Raw genomic sequence first — 22,986 nt, 5'->3', positions numbered from 1 at the left:
AATAAGCCTGCCAGATATGAAAGAGACAAGAAGAAATGTGTCTTGGCATGCTAGGGAGGATAAGTATGGAGAAAGCAGAAAGTATTATATTTGATAGCGATGGAATGTAGCCTGAGATGACCCTCTATTCTTGCCTATTGTTAACTTTTTCCCATGCGAAAAAATGCCACAGCCTGTGAGTTCTCTAACAGCAGCTGTCTGGATGGTGGAAGAACAAGCTGTTTACGTACGTTATTACAGATTTCTGATGATGTGGTGTTTTGGTGCCCTAACAAAATCGAGGTTCCCCTGTGGTACTATAAAAACATAGAGATTGTTCTCGCCACAAAGAGCTTCCAGTCGAAGCTCGTGAGCCGCGCCAGAAGGGAGGGAGAAGGAGAAATGGTTTCTCCAAGGTCACGGCATAGGTCAAGGACAGCACCAGCAGGAAAACAGGACCCGGACCTCTAGTCTTTCTGGGCTTACATAAATAGGGGCATTTACCAGCGTAATCGCTCCCGCGTAAGAATGCCCACAGGAGGCATTATGCGGGTATAACTCTAGCTGTCGAGGATGCTGGTGCAATTATGTTAGTAAACTTTCCCAGGCAGACGAGCCCCTGCTCCTGGGCTTTAAGCGCAATAGCCCCGTTGCAAGGAGACTTTCTGCCAAGGAGTGTTGTTGGAAATTTAGCAAGAGGAAGGAAAGAAAAAACAAAACAGAACAGCCCTCACTTCAATTAGAGGAAAAGATAATTCCTTTCAAGTTGAGAGGCTCAACTCCTGCTGGCCTTTGTTCTTAAGCTTACCCTCGCTGTAATTTCATAGAGCAACTTGAATAATGCCAGTTTGTTCTGTGATTACTCTCAGCTGGAGCACAAAATTAATATCTCACTAAGTAATTCAGTACATGATGGGTGAACATTTAGTTAATCATGCCCTAAAAAGCTAGGATTTTCCATGTTCACTGGAACTCTCTCAGTGACAATTAATTGCCTGTGTTCTTATGTGTTTATGAGCCTCAGTAAACAGGCGGCATATTTACGTCTCCCCATTACCTTCAGAAATAAACTTCCTTAAGAAAAAAAATCTCATGTTCCCTGATTACAGTCTGATTTTAAGTAAACAGAGGGTGGGGAAAGTGACTAGTAAGCAGGACTTTGGAGGGAGGAAGGTGGGAAGTGGAGAATTTTCTCCCTCTGAAATCGTACCACATCTAATGCTGGTAGTATTAAGTTAATACGCTGCAAGAGTGAAATGGCCTTGGTTAGTCCTCTTACTGTTTGGGGGTTTGTTTGCCCTTTTTATCCTAAGAGTTTAGACTCAAGAACAGATGCAGTATTTACTAACTTGCGATGTGGAGCTGCCATAGAAAATATCAGCTTTGAAAGGCATGTCTTCTAACCTGTGCAAAATCCTGCTGTTTTCTAAAAGCCCTAAATTATTGATGTGGGATCCTATATAAGGGTACAGCAGCGATACGCTACAGCCAGTGTTCCTCTCCCGTTTCTTCATGTTGCATTTCTCTGCCATTGCACCACCTTCTCTCCTGGTGAACCACCAGAACGGAAAGGAAGTACCAGTCCTTCTCCCCATCAGTCGTGTTTGCTTCGGCCTTTACCATGCGACGAGGGCTTGTGAGGAGAGAGGAACCCACCGTTCTTTGCGACAACTGGGGCGTCTCTTCCACTTAATTCCCTCCCACATCACAGAATGAATTAATACTTGCAAAGCATTCCGAGATGCGTAGGCAACAGACTGTAGACAAAAGAATAAGATAATATTATTTACTTTGGTTGTATCCATTAGCATCTGCAGAAAGAGGACTTTAATGCACAACTTTGGGCTGTCTGTAAAACTGGCTGCTAGTTTCATTTGCTTGTGCAGGTAAGAGATTGTATCAGATGGAAAACACAAACAATTTGGTAGCAGTGAATGTTCACCGTTGCTCGCTTTTTCCCAAATTTTTTCATTCTGCTGATGTCTGAAGATTTCCTTTAGGATTGGGCCTTTATGTAAAAGTAGACCAACGGAAATACCTGAGCCATAGCATTAAGAAATAAGAAGATAAAGTGAAAAATGATGAAACCTCATGATAGGCAGATGGCAAGCCTTTGCTGTTGTCCAAAATCTCATACGTTAACTCTTTCAGATTTACTCTGGGCCATCTGCAGCTCTGCCTAATTCTAGACTTTGTGGTGTTGCGATGGTTAGTGCTGAAGTGTGGAGGGCAAAGCTGGCCCATTTTTCATGCAGGCGGGAGGTGTGCGTGTGTGGGGAAAGCCACCCTCGGTGGTGTCTGGTCTCTCGTGAGAGGAGGACATGTGAAAATGGTGGCATCCCCCACCGCAGAGAGGTTTTGTTGATCCCAGACACTTAATGCTGTTATTGTTAAGCTAAGTGTTTCGTTCTTCTGTGTCTTTTTCCCCCTACCTCCTCCACGGTTATCACATGCTTTTACTGATGGTTGCACCAGGATGTATCGCTTGTTAGAAATTCAGTTAGCTATCCTTAGGCAAATCAGCTTGATTAATGAACTATTAAATAGCAAGATTCTGTGTTCATCAATATAGTTTTAAGGTACCTGGACTGAAGGAGCTGACAGATCTAGAAATAAAATCAGTATTCTTCTTGTAACCCATTGTAAACAAGCTGTCAAGCATCACTATGGTCTCCTTTGAAACAGCTTTAATGAGTAAACAGAATAAAAGCAGAAAGACAATGTCAAAAATATAAGCTCAAGATAATTGTTGTTCTTTTTTTTTCCTTTAACCTATTCTATTGCTTTAGGTGGTGGCAGCTGTATTTCCACCGCCCAGCAAGCAAATTTTCCCTAGTCCTGACTTAGGCAATTTTAACATAATTTTGTCAAAGTTTAATAGTTCTAGGATACGTATTGCTGCTTTTCAAGGGCAAGGACCTAGAAAATGTTTGAATTGCACCTTGATTCTGATACCTGTGACTTTAGAAGGCTTTCATAGGGTAGGTAAAAAGCTTATTTAAAAAATAGAAAACGAAAAAAGTACATGTAGAACTGTATTTTAGCAAAGAAGAGCCCCTGAATTACGATCTCCTACTAAGCTTCTACTTTTGTCTTTTAATTCACTTTTTGTGAATGAAGAAAAATCTGCATTTTATGAAAGGTAAAAATACATCCAAACATATGTAATTTCTGTACTTCAGGCTGCCAAGAGAAGCATTCTCTTTTTTTTCTCCTGTCAGTTAACTCCGGGTTTCTTATCCACGGCTTTGGTTGTTGCCGAGTTAATATCCTTTGGCGCCTACCTTTGAATGTATTTCGCTGTCTGGTTTACAGTTGATATGTTCCCATTTGTTTTATTTCATTTCTAAATTTCCCATTGAAGTGATCCTTATTGCTCGGCTGTCTTGTGAATCTCCCGCTCGGTGACACGGGTGGCAGCAGCGCCTTCGGCGGTGCGCTGGGGTTCGGCTCGCTCGCTGGATTCCCGCGAGTGGGCCTGGCTGGGGCTCGATAATAGGAGGAAAAAAAAGTTGTGAAGTTTGCTCACTGTTGCTCACTGGGATCGAACAGCTTGTCTTTTCTTTGGAGGAACATTTAAACTTAACACTCGGTAGGCAAACTGCTATTTCAGTTTGCAAGTGGATTCGGTTATTCAAATGCACAGGCCAGAAAACGAAGGGGATTCTATTTAAACAGTGTGCTCCCGAGTCACAGATGATCTTTTTGATGTCTGTATTTTGCAAATGGAAATTTTCCATTTTCCAGCGCTAGCATTTGTTCAGAGGCCGTGTGCTATCTAAATCTGCTTTGTGGCTGTTCATTTGCATTTTTGCTACGCTATATTGCCTCCTGTCTTCTCCTCTTGGCCCCCCACTCTTTTATATTGAATTCCTATTTTTACTGCCTCCGCTCTATCTTGCATCTTTGAAAGCTCAATCGTGCAAGGTGCTGAGCACTTGGAACAAACAGCAGAGACTTGCTCAGCAGCAGAGACTTGCTCAGCACCACATCAGGATTACAGGTGAAACGGGAAATCCAAACCATCTGCATATTTAAGACTTTTGCTGCGAGAGAGCAGGAGGAAGGTGGAACTGTTAACCACTCAGGTCACGGTCCAGCTTCTCCTGCAGCTCCTGACCTTTTCCTAGTTGCGAGAACTGCTGGCGCTACTGGCCAGTGGATGTGATGGGTGAGGTGTGGAAATCTTGCGTTGAAATGTTATGGCATGACGTGAAATACTCACAATAGTCAGGTGACATAGCCAAAATGGTCCTTCCTGGACTTAAAATGATGGCCACAGCAAACCTTGCATGTTCAGTAGATCTCTTGGTCAGAATGCGCAGTTTTCTACTTCCTTAGTATTTCTTTTTTATTTCACCCTGTACACATAGGTTCTTTCTTCCCCCAAATCTGGTTACATCCACTTCTACAAGCAAACCGCTTAGAAAGAAAAACTGCGTTAATATCCTGAGGGAAAAGTGAGAAGGTGGGGAGAGAAGCACAACAACTTAATTCTGGCAGTTGAAAGAACAATCTGAAAGTTGTCAGGCTCAAAGTATCATCACCTACCGTCAAGTAATCACTATTCACTTCTGCAGATACCAACCCTCAAATAGCCTATTTCACCCTCGGGGAAAGCGGGGGGGGGAGGGGGGAGAAAAAAGAGCGCAAGCAAGAGTATCACTGGAGTATCACACACCACCATGGGAGGCAGCGTATTTAAAGCTGAGCAGCAATATAAACCACAGGGCTGGGAGCCGGCAATTGCAGGCTTCTCCTCCCGTTCCGTCTTTTTTCTTCATTCACCTGTGGTCTGAGCTTCCGAGGGAGCACACGGTCCTGGCCAGCTTAGCCTTCAGTGGGAATTGAAAATGCTCAGTAGTTTACCCAACCTGGCCTTTCTTCTGAATCCGTTTTGGGACGTTTGGAAGCTGGGGCAGTGGCAGTGCTCCACAGTGCTCCTCTGGATGGGTGAGAGCGCCAGGTTAATACCCGCCCAGTGCTCTGGGACCAGAGCACTCATTTTGCAAAAGTTTTTCTCCTGAAACACGGGGCAGATACTTGTGTAAGAGTGGCACCTTGTTCCTACCGTGTGACACAGGACTGGTACCTAAATGCCAATAATTATCAACGCCTGGTGATGAAAGCACAGTTTATCTGTCTAGTATACGCAGATGTATAGGCAGTATTTTGAGCACGTGTATAGCTTCCCGCACTGCCTGTTTCCCTCAGCTGCTTTCTTTTGCTCGTGAACTAACCAGCTATGGGGCAGTTACAGGAATCCATAACAAAACCCGCTGCTTACGAGAACAGCAAACTGCCAGAGTAAAGCGTGATATTTCCATGTTCCTGTCATGTGCAAGCACGTGCCCACGAACCAAAACACAGCTGGCAAGTCTAATTTTAGCTCTACCAGCCTTGAGAAGTGTCCCTTTAAAGAAATTCTTTTTATAATTCTTTTTTTTTTCTGAAGCAATTTGGTTGATAATACAGCAGCTGACAATCCTGCTGCCATACTACCGATGATTTAAATAAAAACAAAAAGAAACTGCTGCCCCACATTCCCCCCCCCCCCCCCCCCCCCCAATTTATAAATAGGCAAAGCCACTGTAGAAAGGCCCAGGAATCTGATGACGTGTTAAAGGAATAAGTGATTTAAAAAAAGGAGAAACGCTGGGATTCGTGTACCAGAGGAAACGTTTTGTTATTCACGCACTTTCTTGGTGGTGATTTATAGTCCTGTTGCAAGACATACTCTTCCTTCCCGTCTTTCGGAGGATAAATATTTGGGACCGCTGTGCCGACCAGGGGTCCAGCCCGGCTGGGATGTGCGGCAGGTGTGGGGCTGCCCGCCGGCTGCGGGTGCGCACCTGGCCCTCACCTGGGCCCGGGCGGCTGCGGGCGGGGGCGGCGGGGCCTGCGGCGGCCGGGGGAGCCCGCCCGTTTTGGGGGGGGGGGGGGCGGGGGGGGGAACGGAGCGGCGGGTAAGTTTTGTTGTGGCACGGTGGTATGTTCACACGTCTGGCTGAAGGCACCCGTAAGTCAGGCCGGGCGAGTTTCCTCTTCACCCTCTTCCTCCATTTTGTTCCAACTTTAAATAAACCCGAGTCTTATATAAGCGGTCTCACAAAGTATGTATTTAATATGTCTGGCCCCGGGTCGCCTCTCCGCGAAGTGCCGGATGACGGCACGGAGTAGTTTTCTGAGGAGGCCGGGGGGGGGACGACGACGACTTCCCCGCGCGGCGATCGGGCTCCGTGACCTTCCCCTGCCTGTTTCTTACAAAAAAAAGAAAAAAAACGAAAAAGAAAAAAACCAAACCCGCCTTGCGGGGCTTCTCTCCCTCCTCCCCCGCCCCCCCAGCGTTAGGATTTCCCGAGTCCCACGGCCGCTTCTCGGCGCCTCCTGCCCGGGCGGGGGCCGGGGCCGGGGCCGGGGCCGGGGCGGCGGCGGGGCGCGGGGAGGGGGGAGGCGCGGGCGCGGCGGCGGGGGCGGGCGGAGGCGGCCGCGCGGCCTGCGCCGGCCTCCCGGGGGAGCGGCGCGCCGAGGTCCCTCCCACCGGCGGCGCGGCGCGGAGGGGGTTTGAATGAAAGACAGGACGAGGCCCGAGCACCCTGTCACACCGGGAGGGAGGCAGCGGCAACTAGGCTGGGCAAGGCTCTTCCCTCCCCCTCCCTTTTTTTTTCTGTTCTTTTTATTTTTTTTTTATTTTTTCTTTTTTTTTCTTTTTTTTTTTTTTTTTTTTTGTGGGAAGGGGGGTGGGTGGGGAGCGAGAGGGGAGGGCTCGAGAGCGGGGCGAGCCGAGGAGAGGACGGGGAGAGCGAGCGGCTCTGCGGAGGTTTGGAGTTACACTGTCTTCCCGGCTCCTCTCGCAGGACGTTTCCCTCCCGAGGCGGGCAGCGGGCAGCGCCGGAGGCACGCTGCTGCCAGCGGGGGAGGCGGGCTGCTCCGCCGCGGGCCGCCGGGCAGGGGGCTTCCACCCACCCAGCCCCACGCACACGCACACGCACCCCGCTCCTCACACACACATATATGTGCGTGCGTGCGCGGTGTTGGCTGCGCTGGAAGTAGCGGGCGGTAGACGGCGAGGAAGTCTCGGCAGCCTCCTCCGTCGCCCGGCGCTGTCAGGAATAGCGGCGTGAGAGGAAGAAAGGGCCTGGGGCACTACACCCTGCCAACGAGTTCCCTGCACCAGCCAGAAGGACTCCAGCTACATGGGCAAACGCCTGGACCAGCAGCCAATGTACCCCCAGTACACCTACTACTACCCCCACTATCTCCAAACCAAGGTAGGGGACGGCGGGGCCGGGCGCTTGGCGGGTGATGGAGAGCGGAGCGGCGCAAATTGCGGGCTCGCCTCTTCTGGCTGGCGATTTTTTTTTTTTTTTTTTTTTTTTTCTTTTCCTTTTTCCGTCGCCTCCTCGGGTTCGGTGTCGCGCAGAGCCGAGCTGGTAGGCAGAAAGCGGGCGTGAGGGAGGCAGGAAGGTTACTGTCTGCCCTCCCCTTCGTTTCTTTATTTAATTTTTTTTTTTTTTTCCCCCTCAAGGGCTGCTGGCGTCGGCTAATTCCTTTTATTGTTTGGGGAGACCGGTGTGGTTAACGCCATCGTAACACCGGGCAGGTAGCGTGTTTATTATGGTATGGGATAAAGATTGCTCTGGACAGCATCAGGCACGGAACACTGTTTTGGTGGCTCATCCAGTGATTCTGCTGTTTATTCGGAGCTTAAAAGCATTTCGCCGTTAGAAAAGCTGTCTGTGGCAACTCAAACTTTTAATCAGCTGAGGAGGAGATGCTGTGGAGCTCGGAGGAGAGCTCGGAGCTAACCGACTGCAAATCTGGTGGAGTTTGTTTCAGTGCATTGCGCTGCTTTTAGTATTTCATTAAATATTGAGGGTGATACGTCTGCACTCTGTTGCATTTAAAAGGTCTAGAAACAGAGGGTAGCTACTTTCAGAGAGCGTATCCAAGCGCACACGCTTCCTTTTTCTTTCTTTTTTTCTTAATAATTTTTAAAATGCCAGCAGGCTGGAAAGCAGGCCTGCATCTCCTAGAGAGGCTGAGTGAAGTCGGTGCTACCTGGCCACGAGTTAGTTAATTAAAGCTTTATTTTTCTAATGCTATTGTATAATAGTCTGCTGTCTGAAAAGATTTCCTGTGCGACCAAGGGACAGTAACAAAAGAAATCCCTAAACCGAAAGTTTGCAAACCCTGTTAGGACACTGTATTTAAAAAGGAAAAAAAAGGAGGGGGGGGAAAAAAATACTGTTCTCAAGTATGACCTCACAGCCACAGATTAACAGTTTCAGTCAATAAACTAACGTCCTTCAGGGGTAAAAGAATTAGGCAGGGCACACACACAGGCGTATGGCACTGCATGCACATATACACACTGTGCTTCTCTGGCAAATCTAACACATGGGACGTTTGACGTGTGCGTCTGTGTGTGGTGAAGTGCCATGGGGGAGGCTGACTTCTCCAGACTTTTGGTTTGAAGCATGTTGATCTGGCTGCAGTTCTGAAAGGATAAGTCATATTTCCTTGTTAATAAAATTTCTTTACTCTTAACCTTTATAGCCTGACTACTGCATCATATAAATTAACTAATTGTCAAAACTGTGATTCAGGCTGGTTGGAGTTGCGATGACACCAGAACCACTCAATATGATTACAGCCTTGTAATTCACGGCAGGGTTACCTCTCGCTTCTTTGCTCTCCTGTTTCTTTCACTGTATCGTGCAATTTTTTTCTGGTATAAAATTTAGCCTTTTTTAATTTTGTATTTAGGAGTGATTTTTGGCTTTTTTTTTCTTTCTTTCTTATTTCCTTTCAAGGTCGATCTAAATTGCATTTTACCTTTGTGACCATTTAGGGTGTATTGTTGCTCTTGCAGCAGCAGCCGGTCGCTAGCTTGACTGCAATATTGCCTATAGCTTTAACTGTTTGGGGGATTGGGGGACATAGACTGATGCTATTCCTCAAAACCTGGCAAGCCAAGGACATGAAACAATTGATGGTGTTTTTTTGAAAGAACAATAGCCTCGAGTATTGGAGGAGAAATATTGGACATTCCGTGCCTTTTACTCACGTAGCTTACGTTTTGCCAGTAGTCCTTTTTTTTTTTTTTCTTTTTTGCTCATTTTTTTAACTTTTGTAAAATAAGCTTTTTGAGGCGTTTAAGCCTGTATTTGAGCTTAAAATAGTAATAATAGCTTTTCTGTACCGTGGCTTTTTTTTTTACCCAATGCTTTAAAAAAATAAATTAAATGCACTTTTATAGCCGGTATATAAAATTATCAACCCCGTGAAAAGTCATGTGCGTCTGTCATTGCACACATGCACTGTTACTGTAAGGACAGGTAAAATTTCAAATTGGTGATACATTTTATATGGCATTAATTTTTCTTTTTTCCCTTGCTCTACAGTTAAGAGCATATGTAAAACCTAAATAATAAACGCATATACACACGCATATATATATACACACGTGTACAAGTATTTCTCTTCTATAGACCTTACGAGTTTAGAGCAGTGCAGACGGGCAGCATCTGGATTTTGTTACCTTAAAGCTAGTCATCAGCTTCTGGGACATTTTAAAGCAGTTAGATCCATTGTATGTCTAAAGCTAATAGTCGGGTAATCAAATAACATTGTGGTGGAGAGCTGTATCTTTTATCATGCCTATTAGAGCAACACATATTAATAAACCCCTGTATGATTCCAGCTGTCCTGTGAGCTCCAGCTTTTTATTTTCCAAAAACCGCTCTTTGTACCGAGCATGGTAGGATTCAGCTCTCCAGAAAGAATGTGTTTTTATGCTCATAGTCATGCACGCAGAGGGGGCGTGCATTCATTTGTAATTAAGAAAGAAATTCTAGGCTTTCTTATGGCATTTGCGTACGGCCTCTGAAACGCAGACGGGCAGCGCGTTCAGCAGGCAAAGTTTGGAAATTTGTGTTCCCTGGCGCGTTTGGGTGAAGCGCTGCTTTTGCTTCGCTTGTTTGGTGAAGTTGTCTCGGCTCTTCTTTGAGAAGTACCGCGTTACTGTACATCACGTCCTTCTCACGGGGGAGCACGGAGCTGCGCAAGATCTCAGTCTGCACTCTGTGTTTGTGTCTTGTAATGTAGCTAGCGTGTTGTTGTGCAGAAATGGTGTAAATGAATAGCTATATGGGTAATGGGATTATAAATAGAAAAAATGGATTCCATATGTTTGTCTGATTGCTTTAAGTTTTTAGTGTTTTGTAGCCTTTTGTGGAACATGAAGCACGCACTCTTATTATTCAATTTACTTGTGCTCCTTCATTATCAGATGCCACCGCTGAAGCTAAAACTTTAATTACAGGTTTAGACAAACCCGTTGTCATCCAAAAATGAAAAGAGGGGGGAGGGGAAGGTCAATTTTTACGAGACAATTGCAAGGAATTTAATATGTCTCTTAAGGACAAGCACTGAGTTTGAGGAAAGACATAACCTGATTTTTCTCATTTTGGCATGACGCTGTCTGACAACTGCAGTTCGAAAGTATAGTGTTAGAACTTCTTTTGGCAGATCTTGAGAGCGGAGTCCAGTTGTCCTAGGAGTTTATTTCAGAATAAACATTTTTTGGTTACTGTTCTAAGCGAAGGATAGTCTTGCGTTCTTGCTGCAAAGAATATTGCACGGAGGTGGTTCAGCTCGTGTGTATCTGATGAGAATCTATAGTAGTTTTTTATTTTATTTTGAGACGTTAAATAAATGTCCTTAGTTGCACCCTTGCTGATGGTGTAACTACTCAAACAACTGGTTTACAGGAGTCTGTTGTAAATTGTCACATATGAAATGGTAATGATGCCAAATCTTGCATTGTGGTCTGAATTTATTTCTTCAGTTTCTTGCTTGCCAAAGCAAATTCTCTTCTCTTTGCCATTTTGCCCAGTGAAAAACAAAACTAAGCACTATGAAATATCATGTAATGATGTGAAAAAGCGGGAAAAATATTAACCGAACTATTTGAGTATATCTGAAAGAGCCTCTTTAATTGAGTAGACACTGTGTTTTATCTTTGTCCTCTGCAGCTTATGATTAGACCTAGAGCTGGGGTAAGCTTTCTCTGCAAGCAGTCTACTGAAAAAAACCTGAATCACTTGGGTAGAAAGGAGGAGGTGCCACAGTTACCTGCTGACAGGAGTTGTTTGGTTTACGATCTCTGTACCTGCATTTGGGGTAAAAAATATGCCAGTTTAGCAGCTATTGCCGTGCAGTTTGCTTTCATGCATTCTCCAGATATTTCCTATCTATTAGTCGTGGTTCGGGTTTGGTAGTTTAATTCTCACGGTGTTGACTCTTTCAGCCTTCTGACTGGGCAGCATACCCCAAGTGAAGAGGTGGCGCTTACTGTACCCACGATACCTCTTCATCTCTATATGCCTGATGCACATGTGAACACATGCAAAAGGAAGAAGTGTGATTTCCCAACACATAATGTGAATAAAATCCTGTCTCTATGGATGTGAAAAGCGTGCAGACTGGGCTGCAGGCAAGAGTGGCTTAATGAGCATGTCTTTGAAGTGACAGATATGCGCCCCAGCTGAGGAAAAAACAATTGGGAAAATTCAAACAGGTGTACTCAGAAGAGTTTAAGCTCGATAAAGTCATTTTACAGGTACACATTTGGGTGTGTGTATGTGTCTTGTTTCCTTTTTGCCATTTTTAGGGCATCCTTTGGCACGAAGGAATCGGGGACCTCTTTCAGTTGCGTGCCATGAGCACGCCTCGCTCCATCAGCCTCTTTTAGAAGGTGTATTTTTGGAATTGGCGCAAAGCTCTTGCCTCTCTTCACCTTGTACCTACAAATCCCGTGCTTTTTTTTCACTCACGTTTCTGTTTAGTGGGTTTACCGCATTCCCCATGTTTGGCCATCTGGCCATACAGAAGGCCTTGAAGAAAGTGTTCCAGATACAGAGATGCCTGACAGGGCTTCTCTGGCTGGTAGTGTTCAGATTGTGTTTGGTGCCTGGTGTGAAGCAGGGGTCAGGTGTAAGGAGTAATTCATCAACCACACACTGATTTCAGGCTGCATTTCCAACCATCTGCAGCTTGGATTGCTGCCAGAGCTCAAAAGTCTAGCTGGAGCCCATGTGATCGTGCCAAAGTAAAGGCAAACACTTGCAAATAGAGAAATGCATTTCTAGGAATGAAGTTCGTTCGCACTTAGCCCCTGTTTGATTCAGTACATTGCAGCGTGTTTTAAATGCCTCCAAGAGCTGCCCGAAAGAAATATGAATTCGTTTAAATGCCATTTAAAAATATTTAAGCCTGGCTGTAATTTTGATGGTAATAAAAATATCTAACTCTAGTATTTTGCCGGTTGCTTTAAACAATAAGGAAGATAAAAGTTATGTTCTTCTGAAAAATGCAGAAATATATGAACTGGTTTGTTTTCCATTTCTGTTTGCCATTTATCCTTACATGCCTGCATAAAAATACTTTTTCTGCTGTAAGGGACACCATGATATATATTAAAATAATGTGGAATCTTTTAGTTGATCTTCCTTTCATGTGTTGTCTTAATGCAAGTCTGTTTAGATTTAAAAAAACAAAAACAACAACAACAAGAAAAAAAAACCAAAAACCCCCAACAACTATGGGAAAGGAAAGTTTAAATTTTTACTCTTTGGAATATTTGTGTATTACTGTATGCTACGGAGATTTATTTTGCAAGCATATATTTTACTTCCATAACAGAAGATGGGAGTTACAAGCATTTGCCAGATTAGGCTACATAGATCTTGCTGAGGCGAATGCTGTGTGTTAACAGTTACAACTTAGAATGCCTTATACAAGGTGCCCCTTCAAAAGTAAAGTACAATGCTTCAGAACTGGTCTGGTTTGGTTTTTAATGCATGGGGGCCTTTCAAAGTAAGCCTGATGGTATATTCGCACTTTAATTCAGGTATCTTGGTAAAAATCATCAGACTCTCAGTTCTTAAATTTCCATGAATTAAAAACCAGATAAGAAAAGATGTGTTCCACGTAGGATGCCTGAGTTCATTTCAGGTCTTGCTGTAAGTAGCCTGGATAGTGTTCCCTTTGCATATAATTGCAAGCAGGGTTTTGTAATTTTTTATTTTTTTTTGGTGTGGGGGAAGTGGGTTTGTCACTATCTATACTCCAGGCAGGGACTTTGAGTTCACTTGCAAACAAGCCCATTCCGGAGTGTCCAGGAAGAGAAGCAGATTTAAAAAAAAAAATGAGTGGGCTGTCTTTATTATTATTATTTTTCTGTTTTGCTTTTCTTGAAGAAAAGTCTTTTAATGTTAGAAATTTTATGTAGAGGAAAATGGTTGATGTGTCTCCAGAACTTGCTTCCAGTGCTGCATTAAAACTGTGTTTTGTAACAGTCTCATCAGCTACAGCTGTATGTGATTAAATAGTGTAATATCAAAAGCATGTGTGAATAAGAGCTTTTATGATATAGTTGTTCCATACCAAAGACTGCAGATGGGCAGAGAAGGGAGACGGAGAACAGCGATTTACTCAGATATTGTCACAGCCTATGTTGTGAGTGTTTGTGTAGTGATGTTTTGCAATTGCTTTCCCACTTGTATGGGCAAGATTGAGTGATGGAGGGAAGTTTAGAAGTAAACACTTTCACACAGAGAGCTACTCTAAATGTGCGAGGTATCAGCCTGAAAATGGTGTCTACTGATGCAGAATGACATACCAATATTTTAAGTAGCTGATTAACAATAATATTATTGACTAGAAGTAATAGCAAGAGGGATCTGTTCTGCTTCCATTGAGAAATCAATGAAAGAGCTTCCGTTGTCTTCAGTAAGACAGAATCAGGCCCACAAAGCACATACTGTTCTCCATGGCAAAACCAGGACAGCTGAACAATATGCAGGTTTTTAAAAAAAATAATACAGATTACAAAAGAAACAAGAACTGTCTAAAGAAACAAGAACTGTCTATCAAAATGATTCTACATCGTACGAGTGGGTGAAGACATACCTCACCTGATATTTAACAGCATTTTGAGTTTTCTATGGCTATAATTTCTATTTAATGTTATTTATTCGGCTTTATAATTTTAGAGAATGAGCAGCAAAAACCAGATGCTCTGTCTTTCTGTCCGTTTCTTTCTCTGCCACAGTTGAGATTTATGATTTATATGTAGTGGAAGTCTGATTGCCATAGGAGATGTCTTGCGTGGAGCCCAGTGCCTATAATGAAGATCAGCAATTTCTGTGAGAGAGTAAGCGTGGTTAATCCACAAAAAGTAAAGGATAGAGCAGAGAGCTGGGTTTGCTTTTATTTATATAATTCTTAAGATAAAAATACTGTGTAGCCTCTTTGAAATTTGAAACAAGTTAGTTTTCTGTGTAGGTCTTTTCCGAGGTCGGTGTTTCTAAACGGAGAAGTGAAGCAAAAGTTGCTTGTCCTATCTGTAGCTGCAGATTGGAGGCTCCTGTTGAATTCCTCAGCCATACTGTCTTTTTGATTTTGTTGCTTTACAGCAAAGTCTAATCTCTTCTCCTAGAAGTTTTTATTAGCTGAAAAATTTTTCAGGCCTGACACTGTCAAATAAGAGAAAAAGATTATTTTTCCTACTTACGCATGCAAAGACTTTTTTTTTTTTTTCTTTCTTTCTTCGTCTTCCTTGTTTGTTTCTGTGCTTGCTTGCTTGCAACCATGGTGGGAATAAATTCCCTCCCTGCTTATTTGTTGTAAAGTCAACTTCAGTATCAAATGTGGTCATTTATTTAAAAAGTAAATATTTACATTTTTAAGTGTTTCATTTGTGGTAAATTTATGCAGATGAAATTGTTTGGACAGATTTTCTATAAGGGTTCCTCTGTTAATTGTATTGACTTCATTCAGATGTAAGCAAATGAAATAAACCACCTGACTTATATAGATCATAGTAGAAGCCTGAAGACGCATAAGAGTGCATGTTTACGATGTAAAGCTCTCTGATACTTTGTTCCTTGTCGGTGTCTCCATGACACATGTTTTATGGATGGTACCATGTGGTTGATGATGATTTATGGGCTGTCATGTAGTGGAAGTGATGTCACTCCTCTGTGATTCAAATTTATTCAAGAAGAAAAGTTGTTGAACAGATTCATATCCCCCCTCCCCAAGTATAAATCAAGCAGCAGTTTGTGCTTATTCTGTGGGTGCATTAACAGACTAAATGCTGAAGCTGCACTTAAATACTCCGATTACTCCACTGCAGAGCGTGGCCGAGAAGAGCGGGAGAGTCTTACGGGTGGACCGGCGTGATGTTGTTTTATTTAACTGATTGCTCATTTGGCTTCTGTCCCGCTCCCTTCCCCACCCCCTTTCACAGCCCTTCCTCTGCCCAGCTATATTTAGAGACCAGCCAGGCTGAGCCATTCCAAGTTCAGTATCGATGCTGCGCGGGAGCCTGACCTTTCCGCATGCGGCCTCGCGCCGACGAGAGGCAGCAGGGCTGGATCAACCACCGACTCCCGTTTGACTTCCCTGTGAGAAGCTCTTTGGTTATTTGAAACAACATGCAATGCGATCTAGTTGCCTTCCCGGGTGAGAAGCTGGCAACCCTCACCCCAGGGCTAGCGGAGGGTGAGAAGCGGATTGAAGATGCAGTGGATAGGGCAGGGGGCTGTTTTGGATGCACGGTGCCAGAGCTGGCAAAACCTTGAGGTGGTGCATTGGTGACCTGCGAGATAAAGGGAGATTAGGGGACTTCAGATGGAGGTGTTCCTCCAGCAGAGGAGATAAGGGAGCCTGATGTACCGCTACATCGCAAAAGGTTTTTAAAGCTAGGTATCCATAGTTACAGCAGGAGAGTTAAAATCTAGATCTCGGGGACTCACCTGGTGTTATGTCCTCCTTCCCTTTAAAGAAGAAAGTATTTGGCAGTTCTTAAAGCTGGAATGATGTGCCTGTGTGAATTCCCTGGTGCTCGGAGAACTGCCTGTTTAAAGTTTGCTCTATTTTCCCCTCTCGTTCTAATTTTTCCGGCTGCGGAAAAAAAATGGCATTGCAGTTCTTAGCCATATAAGGGACTTGTTAGTTTCTTTATGTGGTTGGGAATTGTTTCTCCTTTTGGTCTTCAAAGGCTGTTGCTGCTGAGTTTGCTTTAAAGGGAAGGGACTACTTCTTGCTTAGACAAAGGCTGCAATCCTTATTTCTTCTCTTTCTCACATCTCTCTGACCTTTTATTTGGGGACATGCATATAAATAAATTCTGCTTGTTGGTATCGTGCAAGTTGATGGATGCTCTTAGGAAGAGAGAAGCATAATGGGCGATGCAGTCTTCATTTCTGTTCTCTCATGTTATAGTGATGAATTTGGTTTGGTGCCAGTTAGTAAGTACATGACCTTTTCCCTACATCTTTTGATTCATGACAGGGGGTGTCAGAGCTGTGTTAGCGGTCTCTCGTTTCAGCTTTTAACAAACTATGAAATATTAAAAATGAATTAGGTCACTTGGAGCTCGGCTAATACGTCTGTGATGCAGGAGGGTGATTTCATATTAATGAAGCACGACACACAAAATTCAGATTTTTGTGAAAACACAAACAGCAGGGATGTATCACTCGTAAGTCAGAATATTTTTATCTTGAAAATGTTGTCTTTTTAAGACAAACCAAGCAAGATATTTTGCAAAGATGGTGTTATCGGCAGCATTCGTTTAGTGTTCATTCCAGAAAATCGTATCTGCCTTTCAGCCTAATTAGAGCTAAGTTTTTCAGGGTATTTACTTTAAGATCAAAACTGCCAACAAGACTTCTTTTAGTATCAGCTGAGATGTGTCTACACAGCTGTCAATGTTCTGCTTAGCTGATACACACAAACCGATAATCTACCATATGTAACTGAAAGGTATAATATATACCGGTTTCTTGTGCAAATGACACTTCTGAAATTGTTTAGCGGAGGGGAGACTGGTGATGAAAAGAGCTGTGAACAGTACAATGAATAAGGTAAAGAATAGAACCGATAGCTCTTATACAAGTCCCTGCCTGGTTTTGCATTCATGAAAACTACCTTTAATACCGCTCTATACCTGAAAGACATCAGAAAAAAGTCAGAAGCACTGCAGTCCTTCAGATGTTTGACAAAGCGTGCAGTAGGACTTGGTAAACTGAATGCTTTACCTAGGCTGTATTAAGATGACGTTTACTGTGTCAAGGTAGAGCTGTGCTAAGTACTGTTAAACAGTCGTTCGTGCAAACAAGCATAAAGCAGACGTATTGCTGTGGCCTTTAGCAAAGCAGCTGGGAGCTTTCTGCCTGGGAGAGCATCGCACTCATCGGATTTCGTGTTTGTGCTCTTTGTATCTCTTTGGAGCTTTTGCATCCTGAAGAAACATGGGGCTTAATCCAAATATTTCCAGTATAAGTGTCCTTTTCAGTGGTGCTTTTACTATGGGTGCTGGCTGGTGGTGTAAGATAGGATAATAATAAATCTGGCTGATGTATGGTGACTTCAGGGTGGCAGTAGTGGTATACGCTGATCCCACCTGTCTGTCGCTGTCTCACAGATACAGGTGTGCAATGCACTGAGTCATCTTGAATTCTGAGATTACAGCTATAATTCCCGTCTCTAGAAGCAGCCGTGAGAAAGCTGTAGACTACTGGCCCGCCAGGACGTACTTGTTATCTGTATGATTTAGAAGCCTTGCCGGCCACTCAGTTTCTGCTTTATATCTCTGCCATTTTACAAAATCACTGTAATTGTATACAGTTGTCCTTGCTCAACGTGCAATTTCCTGTAGTTTGAAAAGCTTTCAGCATAAGATTGTCTAAACTTAATAGCATAAACATTAATTTACTGTGTTAGATGGGTTATTGGGTGTTTTTAGCATGCATAAGTCTGGCAGTAATTGTGCTGGACAGAAGAAATAAGTTTTGTTTCCTTCACTTTCTGCCCTGCTTTTACTTAAATGGATCCCTGGTGATGGTAATACTTAGCATGTAGCAGTCATTTCAGTTTTCAGTGGGCTGTATAAACATTAACTAATCTTCAGAGCCCATTCTGAGAGGTGCCTTAAACACCTTATTTGCTCATGTAATGGCTGCGTGCAAATAATGGCCTCAGCCTCCAGAAGCCTGTACGGATTATCGAGTGTTTCGGGATAGACTTGTGTAGCATCTACACCTTTTCTGTTCAGGCAGAACCTGGAGGTGGGGAATGTTGTTGCTGGTTTATGAGCAAATGCAGTGTGTGAGTGATGTAAGAGTGGAGGCAAAGCTGGGAAAATAAAAGGAAAACATTTGCAGAAGGTGGTGGGTTAATCTCTGGTTATCCAGAAGTGCTGAGTACCCACAACTCTAAGAGATGGAGGTCTCAAAAACATTTGAAGCCAGACCCAGTATGGCTCCTAGATAGGGCATCCAGAATTACAGAGCACTTTGAAAAAATCACTTTCCTGAAGTGAGCACCTGAACCAGCCTAGCTGGTTCAACATTATGCCTTCCAGCCCTTGAGCCTTTCTGTTGGGGAAGAGGAGAAATGGAGCAGGGTAAAAGGAGGTGCTTTCTGGAGGAGAGGAATTCCCTGTTGTTTCAGTGTTGGGGAGGGTGGTTGTCTGCAGTCCTACTAAGGTGCCCAGGTGAAAAGGACATTCGTGGTGTGTGACCAGTGATGTGAGGGGCAGATCAGGGCCCAGCTTGCACTGTTGTAGAGATTCAAACAGTGCTTGGCCCAGATTTTTCCAAAAGACATGAAAAACTTAGCAGACACCTAGATAAGGATGCAAAGGGCTACTTCATCCTTCCACGTAACAGAGGGAAAAACCCTTTCAAAGAGTGCCCGCGCACAGCCCTCAGCCTTGCTGGCCCTTGCGGAGCCTCCTGTCAGGCGCTGATGGGAAGGGTATTTGAAATGATTGCCACAATTTGATCAACATCATGTAAGGACTGGTCTGTGTTTGAATCCTTCAGGGTCATTTTTCCAATCTGCAGCACCCTGTTAATCATCAAGGGAATAGCAAAGAAGTTATTTACGGGTAGGTGTTAGCTAAATAGTAGTTGATAGATACAGATTCATCAGAGCCAACTGGCTTTGGTTTTCTCGTGCCCGACGTTGTGTGTCTTGCCAGCACTTATTTTAAATTTTTTTGTTGTCATTACTTTTTTATTCCTCTCATCTTGGCTTGTAACATGATCATATGTGCTTCCCTTACTGTTGTGTTGGAAGTAGCTGCATTTTTAAAAATTACAGCTTGTTTGACTCAAAGGTATGTTGTGGGTGGGAGAGAAATGGGTGATATTCCTGATGCTGATAACTTCTTGTGTCCCAAGGGTGTTGTTTTAAATATGTGAAAACACTACAAACAAGGGTGGATTATTGGTGTTTTTAAAGCAGAACAAGAAACTGTGCCAATGGCCACAAAGATGTAGATTGTGATTTTACAATAGGACTTGAGGAATGAAGTATGACTGCCATGCTCCAACAACAGCCAATGAAGAAGACTGCATTTATGCTTCATCTCTCCTGGTCTTTTAGCAAGGGAGTAAATTATTAGTTGTTTATTATTTCTTAACCTTCAGTGGGTGACTTCCTTTCTGTGCTAGTCAGCTATTCTGGGGTAGAGATATGTGAATTTTATTTCCTTCCTCCTCTTTCCCACATTCTGATTTGCTCTCAGGAGAGATTGTCAGGTAAGTTCGTGCTTTCTTTTTAACCAGCCTGAGTGGCATAGAGGCAATCGGATGCTTAGGTGACAAGGACAGACCTTGAAAAGGCTGAGGCATGAGGTGTGGGCACCATTAGCATGAAAAGAATGGCAGGAAAGCCAGAAGCCTTATTTTTATTCTATGATTTGTCCATCTTCTGTGTTTTAGCAAATCTACCTCTTTACCATTTTCTCTTCATTTTGGATTTTTCCCCCCTTATTTTGTTTTTTTTTTCTCATCCTTTTAAAAGCTCTTCTGGTTCTCATTTTTCTTTCACCTGGTGCTTATGTGTATGTCATGGTGCTTGTTCTGCCATTTGACCATCACAATTCTTTTTTTTTTTTTTTTTTAATATAGATATTGCAATTGTAATTCCTAAGCCAGTGATGCTCTTCCCCTCTTTATTTTTTTTTGATGGTGTTTTACTGTTTGCAGACTGCCTCTGACTGTGCAGTTCTGTTGTGCTGAGCTGCATACAAAACCAGGGTAAGAGATAGTCCCTGTCTGCAAGAGTTTATGAGCAATGTAAATAAGGCAGGCTCACAAAGGTGGGTAGGAGCAGAAGCAAAGTGAAGTGCCTAGTGGGAGGTTGCACTGCAGAGCAGTGCCAGGACCTGGATGGTAGACGGTAACTGGTGTCTGTTGTTTACCCATATACTGTGTGCTACTCCATCACCTTGGGAATGAGTCACTCTGCTTTCCCAGTTCATGCATTGCTAATTTTTTTTTAATTTTCTTTCCTAATATTTAGGGTTGCAGTTGCACACATTTAGTTCACAACTACCTTTATGCTTCCCTGGGCTTTGTCTGGGCTTTGATTTCTCCATCCTTGCTGTTTGGTGGCTGTTGTCCCATGCGTTGCTGTCTGGCAGATTTTGGGAGTTCGCACTGAAGCGAAGGAAGCTGCGGTGCTCTGGAGGTGCCTGTGTCGGCATGCTGGCGCTTCAAAAATAAAGCCTTAGATGATGTTGCTGGCTGGCTTCGTGGGGAACGAAATGGAACTGGACAAAAGAGCAAAGCAGCCGAGGTCAGTGTGAGACAGCAAGTCTATTCCCAGCAGATGAGAGCTCTAGAAATATCATGGTGTGCAATGGCTGGGGGCTCGTGCTCAGTGAGGATTAGAGTTGGTATTTTTTCATACTTGCTTCCCATTTCTCTGGGGCTGTAACATTGCAGGAGAGCCATGTTTCCCACAACTGTTCAGTGCTTTTAAAAAGTAAATACTGTGGGGAAAGGGATGCATATGTCTTGCACATCAGCAAGTAGGCTGAAATTTCAAAGGGACAGTGCTTTGTACAGTAGCTTGGGGCCTCAGAGTCAGAAATGCTGGTCACCTGCAGCTCCTATTAACTTCAACTAGAACCGTATGTACTTTGCACTTTTGAAGGCCAGGAGCTCCTTAGGGCTTAAATGTTACCTTTTTTTAATAGCAGTTACAAGCTGACAGGGAAATCTTCTCTCACTTTTACTGTTTTTTTCATAGGGGGGAAAGAAAGGGGGCTGGGAGACCAAGGGAGGAATTTTTTTTTACAGCAGTGGTAGAATGTATTTCTAAAAGCAAATGCTTCTATATCTCTTACAGGTAACACTTCATATTGTTAGCAGCATAATGTTAATTATTTAAATAACTTTATTGTTTGTTTGCCTTTGGCAACTTGGATAATGAAGATGGACATAATTTCTTCCCATATATCTTTTTAATTTTTAAAAATCTTGTAGTGTTTGGGATGCAAGGGCTATCAGAAAATGATTATTTGCTTAGACGAGGAGAAATGTGACAGAAGCTTCTCTAGCAGTTATGTGGAGTTTATGAAACATGCATTTTGAAAAAATACACACTACTATGGTCTGTTACCAGCTCTCATATTAAGTGGCAGGAATTTATTATTCCTAAAGGTACATTAGTTCAAAAGGATCTAAATTTTCAGTATGTGTGTTTTGTATATGTACCGATTTTTATCTCCCTCTAGATTGCAGAGGAAAGCTTGAATGTCTGACCCGGGTATACCTGTAAGCCTCAAAAGTCACACCAAAAAAGCAGAATGCAGTCTTCTGGAAAGCTTGGGATGTATCAACCAGCCTCACCAGGGCTCCCTAGGTTTAGATGTAGGTTGCAGTCCTGAGTATTTCTTGAGTTTATAGACTGAGGTTTGCAGGTTAACACTCAGCTGATGATCATTTACTTTTTTTTTTAATTAGACATGTATTTTGAAATTCTGGGTTTGTTTTTCACATTGCTGCTGAGTGCTGCTGTATCTGTTGCTTACTCAGCATTAACAGTGGGAAAATCCAAAGCAGACTATCTAGAGGAAAAACCCGTGCCTGATTTCTTTAATTGTATTAACTTTCTTCCCATTGTTGTTGGTAGGAGTGATTTACTGACAAATGGGGTGCCCATGTCAGGAGACTGACAACTTGTGAGGAGCTCTCCCTTTGGGCCCCATCCTGCCGTCCGGGTGTGCTCGCAGCAGAACGTCACTCTGTGAGCAGCTCTGCTGAAACCGCGGCACTGCATACGCAATGAGGAATTATTCAGCGGGAAGAGGACTGGCAGAATTTGGCCTTTAGGAAAGAAATTTCATTTTGTGAGTGTATTACAAACAATAGAGAGTTAAGAGATGAAAAACTGCCACTACATAGAAAAATAATACTGTTTCAATTTAAGCCTTGGTTTGGTAAGTTTTCCTGGAAAGAAACTTGTTCCTGAGGGCATTTTATCTATTTTTCTCTCTCTCTCTTAGGGTTTTATACTGCTGCCCATCACTGTGGCATCTGAATGCTTTTCTATGCAGAGATTGATAGCAACTTTGAAGTCCCTGGTGAACTCTGCAATCTTTGGCACATCTTTAGGGGGTTGAGAAAGTATGTTGGGTGGGATTTTTCAGGTAAAATATCAGTCTTATTTAATTTTACATTATAATAGTAAAGTAGTTTTTTTAAATTATTGCTTTGGGAGATGTTATTAAAGTTTTTCATTTTTCTTTCTTCTCCTTTTTATGATTTTACTGAGGTTCTAGGCTACAAGGAGCACCATTGTTCAAGTCAGAATAGATTACTGACTTTTAAAAATGTGTTTTCCTAAATGTCACATCAAGCAGATAAGGGACAAGTTATCAAATATCTAATGTTACAAAGGTTTTCTTTTTTGTTCAATGTTATCTAGATTGTTTGAAAAACATTCAAATAATATTTACATTTTTACAGGTGATGCATGCCAGTTCTGTATCAGCTCATGAGAATTGTTAGATGCAGTCTTTTATCTTTTAAAACGATTCAAGTAAATGTGTAAATTAGTAGATAGGAATAAATTCTTAAAACTAGCAAGATTACAGTGAGAGGATTTACTAACTGGCTTGGATATTCAGTTCTG

At 43.1% G+C, this 22,986-nt stretch overlaps 1 protein-coding gene across 7 annotated transcripts in view; it reads left to right on the top strand.

Annotated features, from left to right (window-relative positions):
• RBMS3 (RNA binding motif single stranded interacting protein 3) overlaps positions 1–22,986 on the top strand; it is a 720,325-nt gene that overhangs the window by 258,122 nt on the left and 439,217 nt on the right. For 2 of the 7 annotated variants that reach the window (XM_087770879.1, XM_009466428.2), the window contains exon 1: positions 6,763–7,250. The exons of the other annotated variants lie outside the window; for them this stretch is intronic. In XM_087770879.1, coding sequence (XP_087627005.1) covers positions 7,176–7,250 — 75 coding nt within the window. In that variant the 5' untranslated portion in view covers positions 6,763–7,175. Of the gene's footprint in view, positions 1–6,762; positions 7,251–22,986 lie in introns of those variants that run through there. 7 annotated transcript variants of the gene reach the window in all.

This window comes from Nipponia nippon, unplaced genomic scaffold (assembly GCF_047370975.1).
Source record: "Nipponia nippon isolate SJK-2023a ecotype South Korea unplaced genomic scaffold, ASM4737097v1 scaffold_1, whole genome shotgun sequence".
NCBI lineage: Eukaryota > Metazoa > Chordata > Aves > Pelecaniformes > Threskiornithidae > Nipponia > Nipponia nippon.
The sequence above is the reverse complement of the archived record's forward strand: the minus strand, read 5'-3'. Positions and strand labels throughout refer to the sequence as shown.